The sequence below is a fragment of the Urtica dioica genome, chromosome 6 (assembly GCF_054948205.1).
Source record: "Urtica dioica subsp. dioica isolate 48M chromosome 6, U.dioica_male_clone48M_v1_H2, whole genome shotgun sequence".
NCBI classification, from domain to species: domain Eukaryota; kingdom Viridiplantae; phylum Streptophyta; class Magnoliopsida; order Rosales; family Urticaceae; genus Urtica; species Urtica dioica.
In genome coordinates this window covers 36,693,588-36,720,340 of record NC_142761.1, presented here as the reverse complement: position 1 = coordinate 36,720,340, position 26,753 = coordinate 36,693,588, and the positions used below count along the sequence as shown (strand labels likewise).

General features: G+C 41.6%; 1 protein-coding gene across 1 annotated transcript; it reads left to right on the top strand.

Moving 5' to 3' along the window:
* The first annotated feature begins 23,981 nt into the window (after positions 1–23,981).
* Positions 23,982–24,317, top strand: LOC149393859 (S-protein homolog 29-like). The gene has a single exon (XM_089618192.1). It carries the CDS (start codon positions 23,982–23,984, stop codon positions 24,315–24,317), a length of 336 nt encoding a protein of 111 aa, XP_089474318.1.
* The last annotated feature ends 2,436 nt before the right edge of the window (positions 24,318–26,753 follow it).

Below are 26,753 nucleotides of genomic sequence, written 5' to 3'. Positions count from 1 at the left end.
AAAAAAAACCACAAAAAACTTATCAGATAAGAATAATTTAAGTAATTAAATACAGTAAATAAAACAATTAACTTACGTATTGGGACTTTGCGAAGTCCTTCGTCCACGATCCCTTAGCGTCATGGTGTTTTTCTGACCATATCGCTAAAGCCGAGCCTATACTCCCATCTTCCCTTCGCTATAATTTTTCAACATTAAAATATGAATCACATATATATTGCATATTAATATCAAGCGACTTACGTTCCTCGAGCGATGACCAAAAAAACTAAGCGACCCTCGTCTCGCCTTCGTCTTCTTCATCTTCGAATTTTCCCGGTTGCGGAGAGATTTCGCCTGCGAGACATAAATTTGTTAAGTTTAATTTTAAGAAATTCGAATAACCATCGGAAGTTCAACTCATACCTTATGCTCCGGCGAGTCGAACGTCTCTATTGCTTTCAACCAGGCTTCCTTGTTGTAGCCTTCGGGAGTTTCATTTTTAGCGAGATCCTTACGCCCGCAAAATGTCTTGATGAAGAGCTGCGACAACCTCGACTTCTGGCCACGGCGCATCCTCTTCGTATCGCGAATGATAGCCATATCAATCTCGTTGCAAATAGGATCTGCAGGCACAAGCTTGCCACTCTCGGGATGTTCATAAACGAAGTGATACTCGTTATGAATCGAGTTCATAAGAGCCGCCACATTCTGCGCAGGCACATGATTCCAGTCTGGGAGGTCGACTGGAATGGTACTCTTGATCAGGTTTCCTAATCGGTTTTGGAACATCCCGATCAACGGATTTTGCTCCCTGACATCTTGGTAGAACGCCTGCGCAGTCTGATCGTAGCGAACTGTGTTCGCTCCAGGGGTCCCAACACCAGCTCTCGCAGAAACGACGCCAGTCGTTGGTCCTCGCTTCTTCCTCGGCATCTGCGGGGGGTCACGCTATCCTCTTGATGGGTCATGACCTGAAGTGGACATCCTGCAAAATGAATTGTAGTTAGTATTTTTAATTACTATGTAATTAGTATTCGACAACTATGGTTATTACATGGTGTTAGTCATTCATCATTGTCACTCGATGTAATGTTAGTATCGACATCAACATTGTCTTCCTCAAAAACGGCGTACGCCTCATCTTCTTCATCCACTTCTTCATCATCTTCAACAACAGTAACAAGCTCAGCCGTAGCGGTTTCGTGTCGATGATTAAGACGGTCGATATTTGACAATTCTATTGTCAATGGAATCGATGCTGAAGTGGTCGGATCAACTTCAGGAATGTCCCATATCCCCCGTTGATTGCATTCCTGAACGATTTCCCATTCGCGACCCTTAACGAGATCTTGGATGTAAAACACTTCCTTCGCTTGAGTCGGGAGTATAAACGGCTCTTCTGTAAACCACTCTTTGGCGGTATACGAACTCGTTGCTCCGGTGGTCTTATCAATGTGCACTATACGTCCTGCATTGTACTTGTCACCATACCATATGCATTTGAACAGTACGACACGACAGTTGTGTGTATAGTTCAGCACGATTACGTCTTCCATTCGACCGTAAAAGCTGAAGTCGTTCACCGGCACACAAACACCGCCATTATGGGTGATCCGTTGGTTATCACGACGACGAGTGATGAACTTCACGCCATTCACAAAGCAACTCGGATACTGATGAGCAATTTGCATAGATCCCGTAGACAATGCGTAAAGCTCTTCAGACACGTTGGAATCACTAACTTTCATGTCATAAATCTGAAATATGCAAATTAAGATGATGTCATTAGCAATTTTGGTATGCTTTCAGCAAATGAATCCTTTCAGTTTACCTTTTTCGCAAACCAAATTTTGAATTCTTTTCTGTGCATTGCTTCGATATCAGAATCTGCGGTTCCCGCTTTAGAGTTATTTTGTATAAGTTCCAAATGCTGACTGTTAACATTACATAATTATATGTAAATCAATGAGCTAGATAATGTACATATTTAAATAAAAGATTCCCTTACATCAAATACGGATCGATTTCTGGCAATTGGTAAAAATGTACCACTCCGCCTTCTCTTTTTGGTCGTCATCTAAAACTATCGGCTTCATCATCCCGTAAGGCACACAGTTTTCAGACCGAAAAACACTAAGTTCCCGCACTTGAACTTCATCGACAGTTTTCTTCTCTTCGAGATACCTTGCAACAAATGTCAATGTCTCTTCTACAACGTACGCTTCCGCAATGGAGCCTTCGGGTCTAGCTCTATTTCTGACAAATTGTTTTAACGTTCCAAGGTATCTCTCAATTGGTTACATCCATCGCATATGCACCGGACCGCCACACAACGTTTCATCTGGTAGATGAATTGCCACGTGAACCATGATCGTGAAAAAAGCAGGCGGAAATATCATCTCAAGCTTACACAATATCTCAATGATTGAATCTTGCGCTCTTTCGAGATCGTCCTCTCTCAGGGTTCTAGAACTGATCAACTTGAAGAAGTTGCAGAGCTCGGAGATCGTCTCTTGTATCGATTTTGGCACAAAAGGGCGAATACCATCAGCCAACAGCCTCTGCATGATCACGTGACAATCGTGCGACTTCAAACATGTGAGCTTCCCGTCAGCAGTTATATTTTTCTTCAAATTTCCAGCGAGCCCGTCTAGGAATTTAAAAGATTGGAGGAACTCGGTAAAACGGTGTCTCTGCTCAAGCGTTAACGTGTACGCTGCTGGTGGTTTGTACCACCCATTTCTTTGTTGTCTCAAGTGCAGAGAAGACTTGATTTTCAAGTCCATCAAGTCAAATCTCGACTTCTCCGTATCGTAGTTCTTCTTTTCCAAGCTGAGCATCATCCCGAGAAGATTCTCGCACACCTTCTTCTCTATATGCATGACGTCCATGTTGTGCTTCAATTCCAATTCTGACCAGTAAGACAACTTATAGAAGATGCTCTTTTTGGTCCAATTCAATTCGCACTCAGCACGTTTTCGTTTACCGATATTTTTGCCGGTTGTCGTGGAAGAAACACTAGTCAACTGATCGAGTATGTCTTGCGCAGTCAACTTGAAAGGTTTCAGGCGCTTCTCGTGACGATTTACGTAGTGATCAGTGCTTTTCCTCAATCGGTGAGGCGTAGGCAAGAATCGACGATGGTCATAGTAGACAATCCTGTTTCTAATTTTCATAGATGGCGTCTCAATGTTGCATGTGGGGCATGCAAGATACCCTTGGCCACTCCATCCCGGAAAATACGATCGAGCCGAAAAGTCGTTTATCGTCCATAGAAGCGCGGCACGCAACCGAATCACTTCATCGTTCGCCCCGTCTCGCACTTGGAACCCAGTATCCCACAATTCTTTCAGCTCTTCAACTAGTGGTTCTAAAAACACATCCATGTTTTTTCCAGGTGAGCTCGGTCCAGGTATCAAAAGCGTCAGCATCAAGTACTCTTTTTTCATGCACAACAAAGGTGGCAAGTTGTACGCAGTTAGTACAACGGGCCACATACTATACGCTAGACTCATTTCCCCAAACGGGTTGAACCCATCAGAAGCTAGTCCTAGACGTACGTTACGAGGTTCTACAACGAAATTTGGGTATCTCTCATCTAGATTCTTCCACGTCGAACCATCCACATGTCGCAAAACGCCTTCTTCTTTGACGCGATCTCATTTGTGCCACTGTATCTCAAGCGACGTGTGTCGAGAAGTGTACAATCGCTTCAATCGATCTTTTAAGGGAAAGTATCGTAATATCTTTTGTGATACATTCTTCCCGGTTGGCTTCCATCTGCTCTCATTGCAAATTAGGCAAACTTCTTCTTTCTCGAGATCTTTTCGAAATAACACACAATCGTTGATGCATGCATCGATCATATCGTATCCCATGCCGAAACGCTTCAGCTTCGCCTTTGCCTCGTAGTGTTTTTCCGGAATTCGATTACCAATTGGATGAGACTTCCTCAAGAGCTGTAACAGTTCTGTAAACGACTTGTTCGTCCAATGGTTCGTGACTTTGATGTGCATCAACGAAACTAAGAACGACAAAGACGAAAACTCTTTGCATCCAGGGTACAATTCTGCTTCCAACTCGACGAACAAGTCTTCCACCTGCTCATCTACATGCACTTCACTCGGAGTCGGATCCGTAAAATCGTCGAAGTCCTCGTGATCCATTATATCATGGAGAGCATCGTTCAATCCACCGACTCCTCTTTGGTTAGTCTTGCTGGCATCTTCTACCATTCGCCGTTCGCCGTGATGATACCATTCGGTGTATCCCGGGGTAAACCCCTTATTCAAAAGGTGATTCTTTACGACCCCGATGTCCAGACATCTCACGTTATTGCAAGACTTACAAGGACAATGATAATGACCGTTTTCGTTCGGGAGTTTGCTCGCAACGCGGATAAACTCGTTAACCCTGTTTTATATTGCAAACTCAACCGATTGTTCTCGGTAATCCAGTCCCTACTTGGATTTGACATTCTTCTGAATGAGACGGGAAATTGGGAGATAAAAATGAATCGTTAGAATTCATTTTGTAAGAGTGAATTATTGACATTGAGAGGTAAAATTGAGAGGTAAAACTGAGAGTGAATATTTGAAATTTAAAGTGAATTGTTATGAAATTGAGAGTGATGAATTGTTAGAAAATTGAGAGTGACTCGTTAACATTTGAAAGATTCGAGAGCGAATTAGTGAGAGTGAAAGAGAAATTGTGAAAAATATGTATTAATTTGAAAAAATGGTTAGAATTCGTTATATTACAAAGAGTTATTATTCTACCGAAAATTCGGCTGAGTTTCCCCTAAAATATTGACTAACCAAAATATGCAATTAAAAAAAAACACATATATAACCAACCAGGTCTATCCTATTAACATACTAAATACTAAACCGAGCCTTTATGGCTCGGTTGCAATAAATTTTCAATAAGTTTAAATTAAATTTAACATGTTACTAATTCAACAAATTGCAATCAAATTACACTAAACATGTTACATTAAATTACACTAAACATGTTACTAATTAATTTAATATGTTAATTTTAACTTAATTAATCTAATCTAACAGATTACATATTATTAAAAGTAATCAACTTAATTAATCTAATCTAACATATTACATATTATTAATAGTAATCAACTTAATTAATCTAATCTAACATATTACATATTATTAAAAGTAATCAACTTAATTAATCTAACCTAACATAGTAATCAACTTAATCAATCTAATCTAAAATATTAGATATTATTAAAATAACTAACCTTTTCCGAGGCGACGAAGAGGCAACGAGCTACGGTGGGGGGCTGTGAGTGACCAAGCTGCGGGAGGGCGGTAGAGCAGCGGGGCGGCTGGGCTGGACGCAGGGCAGGGCAGGACGCGGGGCTGGTCAGGGCGCTGGTCACACGTGGCGGGGCTGGACGCGTGGCGGGGCTGGACGCGGGGCTGGTCACGCGTGGCGGGGCTGGTCACGACGCCGGGGAGTGGGGGTCACGCGTGGTGGGGTTGGACGCGGGGCTGGTCACGGCGCCGGAGTGGGGGTCACGCGTGGCGGGGCTGGACGCGGTGCTGGTCACGGCACCGGAGTGGGGGTTGCGGGCGGCGGGGCGGGGCGGGAGGGTGGTGGGGCAGCGGGGCGGCGGGCTGGTCACGGCGGCGGGGCGGCACACTACTACAAATACAGTTTTCCGGTGCGGTTGACTTTTGGGTGCGACTATTCGCACCTAAAAGTCGCACCAAAAAGACTTTCAGGTGCGAATAGTCGGACCCAAAAATCAATTAAGCGCTGAAAAATTTTCGGGAAATTTTTTGAATTTGGGTGCGACTAGTCGCACCCAATAGTGTGGTACTACTATTGGGTGCGACTTAGTCGCACCCAATACTGTCTCCAAACTTATAGGTGCGACTAAGTCGCACCAAAATGTCCAAAAAAATTTCGGCGGCCAAAACTTCCCCCTTTTTTAAAAAAATGTCATTGGGTGCGACTTAGTCGCACCCGAAACAACTGACACAGGTCATTGGGTGCGACTTAGTCGCACCCAAAGGTGTCATTGGGTGCGACAAAGTCGCACCCAAATTTAAAAGTCTTTATATATAAAGCATGCTCGATAGGTTTTCATTCAAACCCCCAAATTCGCCCAAAAAAACCTTACCGCCTCTATCTCTCTGTCTCCGACTCTCTCCTTCTCTCCCACCCCGTCGCCGCCACCACCCAGTCGCCGCCGCCACCACTACGCTCCTCCGACCGCCGCCACGACCTCTCAGCCTCCGTCACGAGGACCGCCGCCACTGCCCTCTCTCTCTCCGGCCACCCCGTTGCAGCCACCACTCAAACCTCCAACCTCTCGCCGCCACTGTCCTCTCTCTCTCCGGCCACCCCGTCGCCGCCGCCACCACTACGCTCCTCCGACCGCCGCCACGACCCTCTCTCTCTCAGCCTCCGTCACGAGGACCGCCGCCACTGCCCTCTCTCTCTCCGGCCACCCCGTCGCAGCCACCAGCTCCGGTGTGGTGCAGAGCCTTCTCCGCGCTTCTCTCCGTCGACGCTGCCCTCAGTTCCAGCCGGTAATCTCTCTCTCTCTTAGTGTACCTCTCAATCTCTCTCTCTCTCTCTTCCTCTCAATTTAGTCCCGTCTCTTGTTGTCTCAGCCTAGTCCCGGCCGCTGCCGAGCCTCGCTGCCCAAAACAGGCTCTCGGTGCCTCTCGCTGCGAGACAGTCCTACTCCGACAGCCTCTTTCGCTTCGTCCGAGCACGCCTCACCGCAACCCCGAGCTTTTTTCCGTTGCTCCGTCGCTCACAGCCTCAAGCCACCGTCCTTGCTCGTCGGCTCTTCAAGAGGTTAGTTCATTTATTTATATTCTTATATGTACTCTAATTAATTAGAAAGTTAATTAGATAGCCAATTTAGTTTAGTTAGGTTAGTTTTATATGTTAATTGTAATTTGAAATTATTACTTAATATATAACATTAGTAAATTGTAAATGATATCATTAGTTTACTTAATTTGAAATGTTAATTAGACATTTTAGTTTAGTTAGTAATGTTATATTGTGAATGTTATGTTAATTTTAGTAATGTTAATTTGAATTAATTTGATAACATGTTTAGATTGTATAGTAAAATGCTTAGGTTTGTGATTTAGTAAATTATATGTTTGGATTGAATTAACAAATGTTATGTTAATTTGAATTAATTTAATAACATGTATAGATTGTATAATAAAATGCTTAGGTTTGTGATTTAGTAAATGATATGTTTGGATTGAATTAACAAATGTTATGTTAATTTTAGTAATGTTAATTTGAATTAATTTAATAACATGTTTAGATTGTATAGTAACATGCTTAGGTTTGTGATTTAGTAAATGATATGTTTGGATTGAATTAACATATGTTATGTTTGAATTAATTTAAGTTGATATAATTAGTTAGTTTGTTGTAAACGAGCCACGGAGGTTCTGTTTAGGGTTTAGTTGATTATTATGATAGTTTTAGATGATTTGTATATGCTTTTAAATGAGTTTGCAGGTTTTTGGTGTTGTCAATGGTGCCCACAAGAAGAGTTGTAGTCTTTATTTTGAACATTTGATGTAATAAAGTCTCATGAAGACTCTTGCTTGTAATTGCCTATTCATTCATTAATAAAGTTGAAACGTTCATTCAATCTTCCTTGTCTGAAGCTTTATGATAAAACCATAGTCTTTTAGTCCATAAACAAACTTAACAACTTACGAAGAGACAAATGTAGATTTGCATGAACAAACTCTTCGTAGTTTGCTTAAAACGATATATTCGCAATCTTAGGGTCAAAGGACTATTGACCTCAGTATGATTGTTAGAAGAATCTATGATGTCTGGTTATGAGGCATTGAGAGTTAGGAACTCTATAGTTCTTCTAGGTATCTTCCGAAGGTACTGAATTGACCAGTGCACTTCTAGAGACAAGATAAGAACAAACCATTTAACCTCTTATGTCTCGAAGTCACTATGTATGAATTGCATCATGCTTACCTTAATCCTGAAATGAGACATGCCATTTCACACCTTAGTATTCTCATTTGAGAAAGTCAAAGTTCGGACTCACTATGTGATTCCGAACAAGGCCTATTGGTGAAGTACTAAGTTGTGAGTCTGTCATGAGTAACTTTGTGAAGTTCTCATAGATATGGAATTCATGTACAAGATTGCTGAAATGCAATGTATGTCACCTCATGCTTTGTTCCTTGGAGTGTGAATAAATGAACTGGCCAGTGTCCAAATTGAGTCTCGACTCTTTTGGATGAAACAATGTGACTTGTTAGCTCCTCGTCAATACATTGTTTCTAACTTATTCACAAGCGACAAAGGAGTTGAGGAAATAACAGCTAGAAGGGTAAAATGGTAATTTAGTAAATCCCGACTAGCTGATGACATTCATGAAGGGTAAACATAGATAATATTCAGTGGATCCGCTCATCATAATTAGGTCGAATTCTTGAGTAGAAAATAAATTCATTTGAACCGAGAGATTTTCAGTGTCAGCTCTTTAGTGGAGTCAGTTGGCATTAAGCTAAACTTGGAAAAGGTTTGTGAACTTTTGAGTCCAAGTGTTTAGCTAAAGCTTTGTTCATTTGGGTCCATGAGGTCACTGTCACGAATCACATCGATAGGAATAGTTAAACTGGAAGCTAAGCCAAAACAAGAACGAAAATAGTTAAAAGGGTATTTTTGTCTTTTGAGACAAAGGATGAAATGAATGTCAATAAATTTTTTGACAAGGTCATTTTATGACATGTTTCACTCGGCCATGACTTGATCATTGGGCCTTGTGAATTAATTTCATTTCATAAGAATTTTATTGAAAACTCTTAATGGGCCTTTTTCATGTTCTCATGAATAAATGAAGAAGCTTCTAGAAGCTCCTTCTAGAAGTGAAATGGGCGCCCATAATACCCAAGGAAAGAGAGTTTATTTTGTGCATAAATGTATTTAGATACTTGCCAAAAGAAAAAGAGGAAACAAATTTCCCACACATGCATGGGGAATTTCGGCCAAGTGAGAAAAGGGCAAGCCAAGGAACAAAAAAGGAAACAAATCCAAGCCTCTAGGAGGCAGCCTTGGGCGCCCAAGATAGAATGGGAAATAAAGGATTTTTGCTCATGAATATGTGATATTCTATAGAAGAGGAAACTACCTTATTGAAGGTAAAACCTCTCCTATAAATAGGAGCCCCATTCCTCACAATTGATTCATCCAAGTTTAAGAGATTTGAGAGACTCTCTCTCTAGAACTTGGCCGAAGTCCTCTTCTCTCTCTCTCTAGTTTATTTTCGGTTTTCTCTTGTCTTGGCACCTAGGTCCTCACTCGACCTAGTCTTTAGCTCTGCGACTTCGAGACTCGTTCTCAAGTCGTAGTGTTTAAAAGTGCCCACTCACTAATTCCTTCTTTTCGAGTGATTTAGTGATAGAAACTATCGTGGTTGCTCGAGTTCCCGAGGAAAGAAAAGAGAGACGTGCTGCGAGGGGAGACGAACGTTGCCAACCTTCCAAAGGCTCATCAACGTTCAAGCATCAAAAAGGTTAGTAACTTTTATAGCTCATATTAGTTTTTATTTACATGCATATGCTCTTGTCTAGGTTAGTAAAAACTAGTTTTACTTAAAAAGAAAATTTTTAAAATTCCGCCGCTTAACGAAGCGTTAAACTTTTTCTCAAACCCTAGATCGATTCCAACATTTGGTTTGTTAGTATTATAGGGGAAACTCTGCCGAATTTTAGATTGAGTTTCTAGCATATTATTCTCAAATAACATAAAATTCATAATCTCATCTTCATTCATTGATCTTCGTCCCGTAGCAATAAGTAATCGACTTCATTCGTCTTCGTCACTTAACAACAACTCTTAATAATTGTTCTTTTTTCATTTCGTTTAGCGAAATCAATGTCCAATCCAAGTAGAGATTGGATCACCGAAAACAATCGGTTGTCCTTGCAGTATAAACTCGGAGTTAATAAATTTATCCGCGCTGCAAGAAGATTTCCGAACGATAATTACGAATATCGATGTCCATGCAAGCCTTGCAACAACGTGAGATGGCACGACATTGGGGTTGTAAGGCATCATCTGCTAAACAAAGGTTTTACCCCGGGCTACACAGAATGGTATCATCATGGCGAGGTCGTGCGTTCCGTCGGTCATCTTGAAGAAGTCCCCATCGGAGAAACAACCCAGAGAGGAGTAGGAGGAATACATGCTGCTGTGGAGGATATAAGAGATCACGAGGATTTCGATGGTGTTACGGAGCCGGCTCCGAGCGATGTGCGTGCGGAGGAGCAAGTGGAAGACTTGTTCGCTAAGTTGGAAGCGGAATTGTACCCTGGATGCAAGGAGTTTTCGTCGTTGTCATTCTTGGTTCAGTTGATGCACCTTAAAGTCACGAACCATTGGACGAACAAGTCGTTCACAGAACTGCTGCAGCTTTTGAGGAAGTCTCATCCAGCCGGTAATCGAATACCGGAGAAGCACTACGAGGCAAAAGCGAAGCTGAAGCGTTTTGGCATGGGATACGAGATGATCGACGCGTGTATTAATGACTGTGTCCTATTCCGAAAACATCTCGCGAACGTCGACGTGTGTCCGATATGTAACGAGAGTAGATGGAAGCCAACTGGTAAGAAGATACCGCAGAAGATATTGCGATATTTTCCCTTGAAAGATCGATTGAAGCGACTGTACGCATCTCGACACACGGCGCTTCATATGGAGTGGCACGAAAGAGATCACGTCAGGGAAGCTGGCGTTCTACGACATCCTGCTGATGGTACCGCGTGGAAGAATTTAGATGAGAGATACCCAAGTTTTGCTGCAGAGCCTCGGAACATGCGGCTTGGGCTAGCTGCGGATGGATTCAACCCGTTTGGGGATATGAGCCTATCATACAGCATGTGGCCTGTAGTATTTACGACGTACAACTTGCCGCCTTGGTTGTGCATGAAGAAAGAGTACCTGATGCTAACGCTTCTGATCCCGGGGCCCCATTCACCAGGAAAAGACATGGACGTTTTTTTGCAGCCTGTGGTTGAAGAGTTGAAAGTACTGTGGGAGAATAGAGTTCGCGTTCGTGATGGAGCCAGAGATGAAGTGTTTCGGTTGCGTGCCGCGTTACTTTGGACGATAAACGATTTTCCCGCTAGATCGTATTTATCGGGATGGAGTGGCCAGGGGTATCTCGCTTGCCCTACGTGCAACTTTGACACGCCGTCCCTAAAAATCAGAAACAGGATCGTCTACTATGACCATCGTCGGTTCTTAAAAAGGCGTCACCGATTGAGGAAAAGCAACGATCACTACAAAGATAAGCACGAGAAACGAAATAAACCCGAGAAGTTGACTTCGCAAGACATACTCGCTCAGTTGGCTGGTGTTTCTTGCACGACTACTAGCAAACACGCTGCCTCTGTAGCCAAAAAACGAAAGCGAGCTGAGAGCGAACTGAATTGGACCAAGAAAAGCATCTTTTACGAGTTGCCGTACTGGTCTGAGTCGCAGTTGAAACACAACATGGACGTGATGCACGTAGAGAAGAACGTGTGTGAGAATCTTCTCGGGACGATGCTCAGCTTGGAAAAGAAGAACTATGACACCGAGAAGGCGAGGCTTGACTTGATGGACTTGGGCATCAAGACCGCTTTGCACTTGGAACCAAATGGGAGTGGGTATTACAAACCGCGAGCGTCGTACGTTTTGACCCTTGAGCAGAGACAGCGATTTACAGAGTACATAAAATCTGTCAAATTTCCCGATGGTCTCGCTGGGAATTTAAAAAAAATGTGACAACTGATGGAAAGCTCACAGGTTTGAAGTCGCATGATTGCCACGTGATCTTGCAAAGATTGTTGGCTGTTGGTATTCGTCCTTTTGTGCCACAACCAATACATGATACGATCACTGAGCTTTGCAACTTTTTCAAGTTGATAAGTTCGAGAACATTAAGAGCTGAAGATCTCGAAAGAGCGCAAAAGTCTATCGTCGAGATCTTATGTAAGCTTGAGATGATATTTCCACCTGCTTTTTTCACGATCATGGTTCACGTGGCGATCCATCTACCAGAGGAAGCGTTGCACGGCGGCCCGGTGCATATGCGGTGGATGTACCCTTTTGAGAGATACCTTGGGACGTTAAAACATTTTGTCAAAAATAGAGCTAGACCAGAAGGCTCTATTGCTGAAGCTTATGTTGTAGAAGAAGCTCTAACGTTCATTGCAAGGTATATTGAAGATAAGAAGGTAGTTGAAGAAGTTCAAGTGCGAGAGCTCTCCGTTTTTTGATCTGAGATGTGTGTGCCTTATGGGATGATGAACGCGATAGTATTAGACGATGAGCAAAGAGAAAAAGCGGAGTGGTACATCTATACCAACTGTCCTGAAGTGGATCCGTATTTGGTGTAAGTAATCGATCCACTTGCTTCTCTAACTTATTTCATTGTTGTATTTTCTTTACGCAATGTTTTAAACATGCAACAGCGAGCATTTGGATTTCCTGAACGAATCTGGAGTTCGCGATATTGAAGCGGAGCATAGAAAGGGATTCAAAGATTGGTTTGCGAACAAGGTAATAACACAATAACCCGGTTTTTTATAAACACACAAGTGCTAACCAATACTTTGTTTCGTAATAACCAAATTTTTGAAATGAAAGCTAGTGGGTCTGACGTGTCTGACGAGATCTACTCGCTTTCTATCGGTTCCCTTCAAGTCGCTTATCAATATCCATGCTGCTTTGTTAACGGCGTGAAGTTCATTACTCATCGTCGCGATAATCAACGAGTCACTCAAAATAGCAGTGTATGTGTGCCTGTGGATGATTTCACTTACTATGGTCGTATGGAAGACGTCATAGTGCTGAATTATAGGTACGACTGTCGTGTTGTATTATTCAAATGTATATGGTACGGTGACAAGCACGATGCTCGGCGACTAGTTCACAACGATAAGACTACTGGAGAAACGAGTGCTTTTACCGCGAAACAGTGGTTTACAGAGGAGCCGTACATACTCGCAATTCAAGCGAAACAAGTCTTTTACATCAAAGATCTTGTTTTAGGTGGTAACTGGGAAATCGTTCAAGAATGCAATCATCGAGGGATTTGGGACGTTCCTGAAGTCGACCCCACCACCTCAGCCTCGATTCCGTTGACAATAGCATTGTCAAACATCGATCGTCTGAATCATCGACATGAAATCGAAAATGCTGAGCTAGTAAATATCGTTGACGATGGTGAGGAAGACGATGATGATCATGAGGAATGCATCGTTTTTGAGGGAGAAGATGTTGATGTTGATGTTGATGTTGATATAGGTAGTGATGACGATGAATGAGAACTATCTATGTAACCACGGTTTTCCTCCGCCATATGTGAGGTTTTATAATAAAATATATCCGTGGTGTCACCCACGTTTTTGTATGATGTTGTTTCCTTTTGTTTTGTGATGTATGTTCACAAATGTTGTTTTATTTTATACGATGTCAATTTACAAATGTTGTTTTCATTTTATAGGATGTCGACCAGTTCAGGTTCTGGTGGAGATTCGCCACAGAGACCGGATTCTCAAGGTCCGCCACAGGAACCTGAGTCCCAAGGTCCTAAGAAATCAAGGGGACCAACAACCGGCTCGACGTCGGCGCAAGCAACACAGGGGGTACCGGGTGCGAAGGTGGTCAAGTGGGACCCAATAAACCAAACATTCTATCAAGAGATAAGGAAAGAAAATAAAAAAGTTGGACTATTTAACAACCGCCTCGGTGCTTTGGTGAAAGCACATATCCCGCCTACGACTCGTGATTGGAGTGAAGTGACGCCACAGATGTTGGCTGCTATTTTGAGCGCACTTCATTCCGAGTTCAGATTTGTGTACACGGATCTTGACACCGGCGAGGATCTGCCTGCGGATTGCTTTCAGAATACGATTGATCAGGCTATCATTCGGAATGCCAAGATCAGGCGACGCAACCAGAAGTCCAAGCTATCAGAGAAGTTCAGATTGGAGTTTTGTGGGAGCACAGAAAACGCTAAGGCGGAAACACCACCGGGATATAAGAAAGAGGATTGGGAGGCGGTGGTAGACGAGTTCGCGACTGACGATTGGAAGGTACGTAATGTATGATTGTAATAAATCATAATATCTTTATCAGATTGAATAATGACAAAATTAATTATTTGCAGAAAAAATCTACTCGCAACAAGGAGAATTCGAAGAAGAAGAAGACGAGGTCGACTCAAGGATCTCTTTCTTTCTTGACTCATCGTCATTTGAACGTAAGTTATTCTAATTTTGAAATACTTAAGTTGAAATAAATTCAGTACTTATATTTTCATAACAATTACAGAGTAAGGATGATGGGACTTTGGGCTCCGCGTTAACGACGTGGGAGCAAAAACACCATAATAGAAAAGGTGAATGGACGACAGATTGGGCGAGACGAGCACATGTAAGTCATATGTTATAATTAAGAGTACGTTACTTACATAATAATTAATTTTTAATAATTTTTTTATGTGTAAAGGCGCGGATAGTTACTCTACTGGCGGATCTTCAGCGACAAGCAGAAGAGCAAGGCGTAGTCTTTGACCAGGACGCCGCAGAGGAGCACGCGATGCTAGAAATTCTCGGGAACCGTCAAGATTGGTACGTTGGAATAGGTCCAACGGTCCCGAGAACATCTTGGGCTATTGCTCAGGCTCAGGACGAAAGCTCGTCGTCAGGCTCAGGCTCGTCGCGGCGCCGCGTTCCAGATCCAGTGGTTGGCGAGCTCCAAGCTCAGGTGGCGGCACAACAACTCGCTATGGCGGCACAACAACATCAGATGGAGGAGATGCAGCGACAAATGTTCGCGTTCACGGATCAGTTTTCGCCCTTGCCTCAGATGTCGTCCGGCACGATGCCACAGGTGCCGCAGATGTCGCCCGGCATGATGCCACAGATGCCTCAGACGACGCCGCCGCCTCAGATTCACCCTATGCATCAGACAACGCCGCCATCAGTTTCAATGGCTGATGCTCAGACGACGCCGCCAGGTTCAGCAGATTACCAGCGAGAGCGTAGGAGCGGCAGTGAGCGTACGAGCGGAAGTGGACGAGGAGGTAGCAGCAGTTCTGGAGGAAGATTTGGCGGAAGAGGAAGTAAAATGTTCAAGGATTGGTTTACAAACCGAGGAAAAGGAAAGGGAAAAGAATGAACATTTATTTTAATTATTTGTCGTACATTATATAATTATTGTAATCGAACAACAAATGGTTAGTTTTTATTATGATTATAAATATTAATTAATGAATTTTCTAATTAATAAACTATTTAGTTATTTGATTACAATTATAGAATTCGTAATATATTATGATTATAAATATTAATTAATGAATTTTTCTAATTAATAAACTATTTAGTTATTTGATTACAATTATAGAATTCGTAATTAATGAATTTCTAATTAATAAATATTAAATAATAAATAAAAAAAACTTAAAAACAGCTATCGGGTGCGACTAGTCGCACCCATAAATTTGGCGGGTAGGCCAACGGGTGCGACTAGTCGCACCCAAAGACTTGGCGCGAATGAATTTGGGTGCGACTAGTCGCACCCAAAGACTTGGCGCGAATGAATTTGGGTGCGACTAGTCGCACCCAAAGACTTGGCGCGAATGAATTTGGGTGCGACTAGTCGCACCCGTTGGCCTACCCGCCAAATTTATGGGTGCGACTAGTCGCACCCAATGGCCTTCGCGCGGACTTTTTCGCACATTTTTTCTGACTTATGGGTGCGAATATGGGTGCGAATATCCGCACCTAAAAGTCGCACCTAAAAATCATGACCTTCGGGTGCGACTAGTCGCACCCATGACCTTTAGGTGCGAACTTTCGACCTTTGGGTGCGAAAAAAGTCGCACCTAAAGTCGCACCTAAAGGTATCAATGGGTGCGACTTTCGACCTTTGGGTGCGAAAAAAGTCGCACCCAATGCTGTTTTTTGTACTAGTGGCACAAACTGGTCGGCCATGGAGAGAGAGAGCTCAGTGAGATTGAAAGAGAGATGGGGAGAGAGAGATAGAGACAGAGAGAGAGAGAGAGAGAGAGAGAGAGAGAGAGACGTACCTTGGAGGAGGACGGCGAGGTTGAGCGGGAGGGCGGTGGGGCAGCTTCGGCAAAGGACGGCGTTTGGGCAAAAATTTTGGGAGAAAATCGTTAAGACCGAAGGAAATTTTGGGCGAGGAAGAAGAAGAACGCGTCTGGGGTTTTTAAACCCCTAAAACTATTAGGTGCGACGAATGTCGCACCTAATAGTCATATCCGGTGCGACATGTCGCACCGCACTCGCACCGGATATGAAATCCCAAACCCGAAAAATTTCGGGGGAATATGTCTGACAACTTTAAATTTTAAAACTTTTAGGTGCGACAGTAGTCGCACCTAATAGTATTTGGTGCGACTCTGTCACACCTGAACGTATTAGGTGCGACAAAAAACATATCTGGTGCGACAATGTCGCACCGGATACCACTAAACACTAGCGAACTTTTTAGTTATCTGGAAGGGTATTAGGTGCGACATGTCGCACCTAATATTGGCTTAGGTGCGACTATTAGGTGCGACATGTCGCACCTAATACCCTTCCGCACCCAATATGTTAATTTGTAGTATTGTCGCGAGCTAACGCGAGGATCCTTTCAGGCGGGGCGTTCAGCGGGGTGAAGTTCGAGTGGTCACGAAATTTTTCCACCAATAGACGCATCGAGTCGGTATGGGGTCGTGCGGAGGTGTCTTTACGCGCCTTTTTCCCTTTCCAATCGTCGGACTCGTCGTCCTCCCTTCGGCGATTTTCTTGTTCGCTTGTCCTTCGGATCTGGACAAATTCTTCCAGAGTGATGTATTATCCGGCCCAGGCTGTGAGCTCAGTCATTGTCTTTGGTTCTTTCTTGATCAATGAGTTATGGAAGTCGCTGAGTATGAGGCCATCGAGAATGGTCGAGATGGCGTCGCCGTCTTCAAACTTGTCAACTTTGTTTGATTCCTCAGTGAAACGTGATAAGTATTCGCTCAGAGATTCGCTTCTCATCTGCCTGATTGTCCGGAGGTGGCTTTTTCCCAGTTTTCTCTCTCTAGAACCGCTGAAGCGGGCGAGAAAGTTTTGTTGCAGCTCCTCGAAAGATCGAATGGTCACGGGCCTTAGCTTGAGGAACCATTGGTAAGCGGGGCCGCTCAGAGTGAGGCATAACGCCTAGCACATGATTGTTGGTTATTGTCTCCCCACTCTCATCCACATCTGGTACTGTTGGATGTGGCAGAGGGGGTCGGTCTTTCCATCGTAAGGGAGGATGCGTGGCAGAAGGAAGTCGCGTGCGAAATCCTCTGCGAGTATATTCGTGGTGAATGGTGATGCAACGTTTTCCATCATGTTGCGAACGTCGGGCGTCAAGGTTTGGGGCGCTCTGATACTACGCACTTCGTCCCTCAACTCTTGGAAGAGGGTCATCACATCTGTGTTGTCAGTGGGGGTTATCGCGGGGGCAAGTCTTGTCGTCCGTCTTCTCTCGTTAGACGCTTGATCGAGAGGTGTGATATGTGATGGAGTCGGGTCGTCCGGGGTCGGACCCGTTCCCGCTCGAGGGTTTGCTGGTTCGAGAGGGGATGGATTTCGTGGAATCTCCCATCAGGCGTTGAGTCGTTGCCTTTGATCCTCGGCATGGCGGGGCGCGGGTCTCGGGTCGTGGATGCATCTCGGTGGAGCAAACCTTCGAGTACCGCCGCTATCCGCCACGTGGCTCCCCGGAGAAGGATCGAGAGCTCCGTGAGGCGGCTAGGTGGTTTCGTGGCCTTGGCTCAACAGTTGTTTGGCGAGCCTCACGGCGGTGCTGTTCACGAACTCCTCGTGCCCCTTCGAGGTGGTTGTGGGCGATGTCCTGAATGCATGGGTCGGGGTCGTCGTTTGTGCTCCTCCTTTAGGGTTGTCGTCGGCGCCTTGCTCCGACTCTTCAATCTCGGGTCCCAACGGGATGTACTCTAGTGCGTCTTGATTGTTGAAGATGTCGTCGATGAGGGCGCCGTGCCCTACGAGTCTCCCAACAATGCCGGCGAGACGGAAGATATTCGTCTCAATTCACTCCATTCGTGAATTTTGGTATCCTTGAACGGGCGCGGGGAGAGCCTCCTCTCGAGGGGCATCATTCTCTTGGGCTTGGCGGGATCAAGCCCGAGTGTTGAATGCGACGCTTCCAACAGGAGGGGCGCCGCCTTCGAAGATGGCTAGATGACTAGCCATTTGTTGTTGGTGAGTCTTGTGGTCTTCTGCGGGGGAAGTGAGTTTGCCGGTGGAGAACTCGTGGTTGTTCTCGAGATCCCCTCCTTCTAGCGCCAAAATGTTAATCGCATTTTTGGATTAGCATTCAGAACCCTCCGTGGTTCGATCTAGGGTCGGACCCTATGACCGCACGTAGGTTAGGTGTGGTAAAGTTCTTCTATTCTCGTCGTCCTTGCCTCGTCGGAAAGTGGTTTCCGGCTCCTCGTCACTTCATCAATAGTCAGGATTCGTGTTCTTCACGGTCTTCGTGTTCTTCACGTTCTCCGTGTTCTTCAACCTGAGAATCAAGAAACATGAACTAGGGGGCGCGGAGGGTTTTCCCCCGACGCGTGCTCCGACGCTCAACATTAGCAGATGTGGGGGGTCTCATCTTGTTTCTAGAGGGTAGAGAGAGGAAATGAGAGTTGAGAGGATTCTGAGTTCAGAGTGAATTCTGAATTCAGAGGATTCTGAGTTCTCCGTCCATTTTGATTTTGTGTGAGTGAGTCATTTATAGGGAAAACACGCCGCTTGTCGCAATTTCGCTTGTCACTTGTCTCAAATTCGCTTGTCGCTTGTCTCAAATTCGCTTGTCGCTTGTCGTTAATTCGCTTGTCGCTTGTCGCTTGTTGCTTGGTTTTAGACAAGCATATTTTTAGTCCGTTTGACTAAATTATCCTTTTAACGTCGTTTTAGCAATTGAGATGTCGTTTTTACCATAAGACAAATGACGGTATAACAACTGGTATGATATCTGCTCTGCCCGCATTGGAATCACAGCCAACTATAGGGTGTGCAGTTGGGATATCCAGCGGAACCATGTTTTTCGTCACATCAGCTCCCATGAGTCTCTATGCTTTCCCTTTAATTAGAACACTTGTTGTCTTCAGCATTAGACTCCTGTGTCCTTTAAATAAAGTATGATACTAGTAATATCATAATTGTTATTATTTGATCGAAAAAGCAGACACGGTATCATTTCCAGGTTATCAAAATAAAAGTATATGTATAACGCATCTATTACACATCACACAAGAATCATTCCTGATCGCTTTCCAGAGATATCAACAGATAAAGCAGATTAAGTAAAAATCATTAGATTTTAATTTCTTCCGAATTCCAAGTGGGACGGATTCAGATTTTTATGTATTTCAACACAGTTTTGGAAAACCTCTATCGCTTAATTGTAGTATTTTTCATAACTGAAAAAAAAAATTTAACTGATACAAGGTTTTTTGTAGTCTTTATTCGAAAGAGATGGAAATAAAAGGAAATTGACATATATGGTTGGTAGTGGCACTACTTCGTTCGAAATTTGTTTTAAATCCAGGCATTTTTCTTGTGTTAAATTATATATAAATGTGTTTAGAGGAAAACATGTAAAGGGGTATCGAAATCTATGATTCTCAAGGTAGAGACAATTAATGTCATTTTTAAGAGCACAAGCCCGAATAGACTATCATAGAACTATAACGATGGACTTTACCCGGCATGAGATCAGGACAATTATTATTTTTCCACACACATGTTCGAGCCTCTATGAATTTTATGCGTTTTTGACAATAATTAAAATTTAATTCAATGTACTTGAAAAAGATTTAAACGAGCCCAATTCGGTATGGAATGTAATTAATATTGAGTGCATATAATTTGTTTTTATATGAATCGGTTGTTTAGTAATAATTTTGATGACTCCAATGATTTTAATTTAGAAAAAAATCTCACTAATTATTAGGTCACTTACAAACGTGTGGATTATAATCACGCTAATTAGTATTTACTGAAATTGAATAACTCTAAAACAAGAACTATCATTCTTACTCCTGAGGAAAGTGAATGCTTCCATACGACAGCTATATGCCTCTTCTATATGCGCGGTAATACATTGTTCATAAGTGTTTACACTTCGGTATCATCACTAGGTAGGGATAGAAAGACTCATAACTCATACGATATATAATTGGTTTTGACTTCCACAAAGCAGGTTAGGTTGTAATGATCCTTATTTAATCCGACCTATATATAATTCCTAACTAATTAAGGTTCGAAATACCGTTTTCGATGTCGTTTCGAGCCTCTTGATTTACTGAAATTCGACACGCCGATGGAAAACCGAACGGAAAAAATGTGAAAAATGGCAAATGAACTCCGATGGGAAACCGAATGGAAAAAATGTGGAAAATGACAAATGAAATGCCGTTTTCAAACGCCGTTTTCGATGAAAAATCGACATGACGATGAAAAACCGAACGGAAATATTGTTGTTTTATATGTTAATATATATACACATGATAATATATCTTTTAATTCTTAAACTTAAGATTTATGACAACTATATTTTATAATCTTCAATACTTGTTTTTACACCAATCTAATATCCTATATTTCAATACCCATAACTTGTTAATTTCAATATCACATAACGATTTATACCCAATACACAAAATACACACACACACACACACATATATATATATATATATATATATATATATATATATGTATGTAAATATATCAATGTATTATTTATATTTATATATATATAATTTCTTAAGTCTAGACGAGATTTTTAAGTTTTTATGTGATATTTTTTATAATTTAATTTATAACGTTTTATAAATTTATTATTTTTATCATTTTTAATATTTTTTAAATTAAGTTTATGATGGTATAAATTTTTTATTTACAAATATTATATTAAACTTATATATAGTGTAACATAACATAATAAAAACGTAGCAAAATGGTATATATTGAGCATCCCACATAGGTGACTTGGGTTTGAATCCCAGTCTCATCATAAATTTTTAAGCTTAAAACGACACCAATAAAAAAACGATGACATTTGATGAAAAACAACACAAACCCAAAACGACGATTTTTGACGAAAAACGATATAAAACGAAAAACGGCGAAAAACGACGATAAAACAAAAATTTTGTACTTCGTCGGCCGTTTATGCTCCGGCAGCGGCGCCGCCGCCGAATTTCGCCGAATTTTGTCGGAATTTAAAACCATGCTCCTAACTAAATACTTTCCTATAAAAGACATAACAACTAATATATGTAACTTGATGCTTGATAGTAATGTTTCAAACAAACAATCCTTTCCGATTTCTCTCTCTGCCTCTCTCTCCATGAATTTGTCGTAGGAATATGAAAACAGCCTCGACCAGTTGGTCCTCTATCTCACTAGTCACGATCTCCGAGAGAACGCTCTTCATCTCCTAGATTTTTCGCTTCTCTATTTTATTCGTCTTTTTTTTCTCGTAACTGAAATAATTTGGTGTCCCGTTGTCAATTGTTACAGTGTACACATAATCGTCTATTAATGGTTATACATGTCACTCACAAGAAACAGACAACAAACATCCTATTCAAAATGGTGGTGTTACATAGTTTTTTTTTAGGCATTCCATGTCTCTTCGTCTAAGGATAAGAATCCAAAATACACTGGGAGCTACTAAAATGTAAACTACATTCATCCAAAATAAAAATCCCAGTTTCAATCGCAATACACAATTATATTTTAAAATCAAAATTAAACTCAAACATATTGAAATCCATTATTATAATCAACACAACATATAAAGCCCAACAACAAACTACAATTTAAAAAAAAAAAAAAAAGTAAACTCAAACGTATTTCGGAAAAAAAAACCCAACATAAAAAACCTAACAAATTCCAATTTCAAAATCCAAAACCTATTTAAATTTTTTATCAAAACAAACCCAACATCAAAAGTCAACAAATTCCAATTTAAAAATAAAAAATTCAACACAAACCTAATATAAAAAACACAAACCCTAATCTAATAACTAATTTATTTCAACCCCAACCTAATAACTAATCTATCTCAAAATTAAATACCCAACTCAAAGCAAGTTCATAAACTTACCCAAAATCGAATGCCATAGTGAGAGAAGGCTAGGTCACAGCGAGAAAAGCAATAGGAGGCTTGGTCACGGCGAGAGAAGGCTAGGTCAGGGCGAGAGAAGCAGATTGGTCACGGTGAGAGAAGGCTAGGTCACAGAAAAAGCAGGCAATTTCATGGCGATAGGTGGGAGAGGAAAAGAATCATGGAAGAAATAGGAGGCTAGGTCATGGCGGGTAGCATGGCTTGGTGGTAGAGAGAGAGAAACGAAGAAGAAAGAGGCATAGGCTATGTTATGGCGGCAGGTTTTCGTGGGAGAAGAAGAGAGGCGGAGGAAGAGAGGAAGAAGAAGAGAGAAGGTTGGGAAAGTGAGAATGCCATGAACTATTGAAATTTTGTCTAAGTCCTGCTATAAGTATAAAATGTTTAAAACATTAGTTTCCAGACAAACGGCTTTATGTTTCCACCACGGAACTATACGCGTCCTAAAAAGTTCGTTGCAATGTAAAAATAATTGGCTCGATAAAATTCATCTCACTGCGCTCATTCAAATTTCATCATGACAAAAAATGATGATTTCACAATGAGTATATATAACCGTCGTGGAATCGCCATCGCGGCGGGAAATAACTAGGTCATGACGAAACATACTCTCGTCACGACGAGACGAATTACTATTGTGACGGAAACTAAACCCTGAAATTCATGATCTCGGTAATGTATAATAACAATTTTTGTTGTGAGTAAAAATTTGTGTTATGATTTTATACATGCTACCGTCGGGACGGAAGGAATTACCATTACGACTAAAATCAAACTAGAAGTACATGTTATCGGGAGTTTGGATATGTATTATTTTTTGTTGACACTTTAGTATGATGTACAAAATCCATGATTTTCTTAACACGTATATAAATGTTATATGTAATAAAAAAAATTAGTAAGAAAAAAGTACTATTACAGATATATTTGAGAGTCTTGGAATCATTTTAAATTTGTGTAATGTATAAAAGTTATATAGCATGATTGGTTACAAAAATAAAAGTAAAGCATCTATTAACTATAATGTAATGAAAAGGAAAGTTAGTATGCTTACTAAAATAATAGAATTATGAAGAATTTATTTATTTATTTTAATAAAAATTGAAGTATAATGTTGGAGTTTTATTTTTCCTTTTTAAACTGAGAGAACCCGTCATTAATAAGTGACACCAAAATCGATAGCCACTATGTAAGAGATACATGAAGGTACCTCAAATAACTAGTATAAATTTGACGCGAAATTAAAATACTGTTTAATTTGATGTGACAAGACTATTTTTTAGTACAGCATACTTTTGGATTTTCCGCTCGGAGATGTGTGGATAAATTTAGATTAAAATAAAAAACGAGCGAAATTAAAATTATCATCATTCTTTATTACATAAACAATCTAAGCAAAAAACTGAACCAGCCAACCAGAGTTCAGCGTATTTATTAGCCCAAATTAAGTCCCTTTAATGTCTATTGTTCTAGTTTCAAGTGAATACCAAGCATCGTTCTTAAATACCGTACGTTATTCCCTCAATTAAATTCATCATGTATTTTATATTCTGTTACAATTCCCATACAACCATCTCCCATTATACATTCAAAAGAATCCCAATAAACACATACCCACAACACACAATAATATAAAAGTCTCAAATTTTGCATTCTCAATCTTCTCATTCGCGATGAATACTATCAGTATATTACTCTGCGTCCTCGTGCTGGGGTACTCCAGTGGATTAAGTGAGGGCAGGTTGTTTGAAAAAACAATTATCCATATAACAAACGACATGAGCCCAAACACAGCAGTGACCATTCACTGCAAGTCCAGAGACGACGATCTCGGCTCTCATATCCTCCAAAAGGGAGAGACGTACTCGTTCAAGTTCAGAGTCAACTTTCTGCTGACCACGCTCTTCTTCTGCAACTTCCAGTGGAATTCTAATGGTGTCATTACGAGCAAGTGGTTCGATATCTACGACTACGTTAATGAGGGCACGAGTGACTGCCTCACGTGTACATGGAACGTTCACACAGACGGCTTGTGTCGTTGGGTTCCTTATAAAAACCGATTCCTATGCTTTCCCTTTAAGAAGGAAGTGTCGTTTGCGGCTCTTAGGGCTTGAATTTTCGACAATCCACAGTGTATTTTCTGAATAAAGGAGTATTGATGGAGTAGATGAGATGTTTCGTTTATTTATTTTTCCTATTATCATCATTTCTGGCTCATCATATGAATCTAGACACTATATTGTGTTTTATTTTCCCTGCTACACCCATTAAAAATTACTTTCCTTTTAAAAAATTATTTCCACTAATGAACCTTTATTTTTACGGACTGTGGCAAAATCATCGACTAGTAACGTTTTCGGCAATATCCTAGGTGGTTGATTGCAAATTCTGTCGAACTCTTAAAATAGCGGATCTTGTGATTGATTTTCACATGAAATGATTAATATCTTTCTTATGGTTCCGTTCTATTTAATCTTATGCATCTTCTTCTTCTTCTTCTTCTTCTTCTTCTTCTTCTTCTTCTTCTTAACTACAAACTTATGTCGAACATTTTGACACACAAAATCAACCGCACATAGCTTTGGAGCGCTATAAGTCTGTTGCGCGGTGATATTGGCACTCTATTTTTGCCCACCAAATAAACTTTCGCGGTTTATGGCGGCAGGTCTACTTTGCGAGACCGAAAAATCTGTGACACAAACTGGTCTTTTTATTTTGTAATTATATGTTTATATTGGTTAATATTCATTAGGAATTTTATTTTCATGTAATAACATTGACGTATACAAAAATTGCATTTAACATTTAACATTAACATATATATATATATCATGATGATGGTTGCAATTCTCTTAAACACTCTTGATCAAAAGATCGATTTTTTCATTTATTTTAAACTGAAAAGTACAGGCTGAGGAAACAAATACTTATAGAGTTTTAGTTTCCCAAATAAAACGAGAATGAAGTCGTCAATGAAAAGAAGACTAAATAAAACGGTAACAAATAACTTGCAAATGAGAAAGCAAATAATCGGAAATAGATGACTGGAATTCGTTGAGATCAGACACAATAGCCGAGATCGGAAAAGTTGCCAAAAAGCCAAAAACTGCCAGTACTGAGACCTTTAAAGATGGAATTTCGCTAAAATTTCGAGGGCTCTAGGCATAGCCATGAGTCCTTTTTGTTTGGCCGTTTCCAATCGAAAAATGCTAAGATCATGCCATTTTCTGTTACATTGGTCCGCTGGTCCATACCTGCAAGTCGTCTTTGCACCACATCATTGTCCACTGGTCGGAAAATTCGTCCTCGAATTTGTAATGTTGTTTTGTCGTCATGGATATCGGGTGGCTCACCGGGGTTGATCTTCTCGTTCTTCATGTCAGGTAGCTTGTCGGGAGGCTTCTTTTCCGGATACAACTTGGAATCCATCTTGGTTTTCTTCGTGTCCTTATCGATCCGATCAAGGAGGCATTGGGGCTGGTGCGCCACACTCAATGTCGAACCTCACTGGAACCAAAACAATATCAACCCTCACCGTTGGATCTAAATACGACTTCTGACCAAAGAGAGACATATTCGTGTCGCCCTTGATTCTCTCCTTATTATACTCGGTCTCTTCAAGCTCTATTTTTTTGGTATGCGACGTTGTCGTTCATGGGATCGTCACCCGGCGTCGCCGTACTCCGCCTCGCCTTATTCCATCTCGCCATACTCTATCTCATTGTACGCTGCCTCAATGTACTCCGATTCGTCGTACATGGCCTCGCTGTTCTCCACCTCGTCATTCACGGCCTCTGCCTCGTCGTACTCTGAATCCTCATACACAGCCTCACAGTACTCCACCTCGTTGTACTGGGTTTGTCGTACTCTGTCTCTCCATACTCCGACTCATTGTACACAGCCTTTTGTTAGGCCTCCGGTACGAGCCACGTACCGGAGGCGCGCGTGATCGGTGACGTGGTCAAGGCGGAAGTCAAGTCGGAGTGTACGAGTGACTACTTAAGAGATTGTAATCTTGTTGTTTAGTTTTATCGAGAATCTTGTGTGAGTTTAGTTCATTTGTGTAGGAGAGAACGAGTCCTCTCGAAAGGCTCGTGTGTATCATTGTACTTTGAGATTCTAAGACAAACAATACAATTCTCATTTCTCCATAACCATTGTTATCATATACATATTTACATCACAAACACTCTATACACTATAATAGATATTCCAAGTGGAGCTTGGCTGAGATTGTGAGAATTCCAAGCGGAGCTTGGCTGTTGCAGGTGGGATTTGACTGCAGGTCTCCCGGCGATTTACGATCTTGATGAGTCCGGCGACCTAGGGCACATCAAGTTGGTATCAGAGCAATAACGATCTCGAGGATGTGGAATCAGATTCTGACCTTCGACGGCCATTATCCGGCGAGTTGGATTTCATCGTTGGAGTACTTCTTCTCTTTCGACGAGTATTCAGAGTACGAGAAGTTAGATATCGCAGAAGATTCAATGGTTGGATATGCGCTACGGTGGTTTCGATGGGAGGATCGTTGTCGGTGATTCATATCC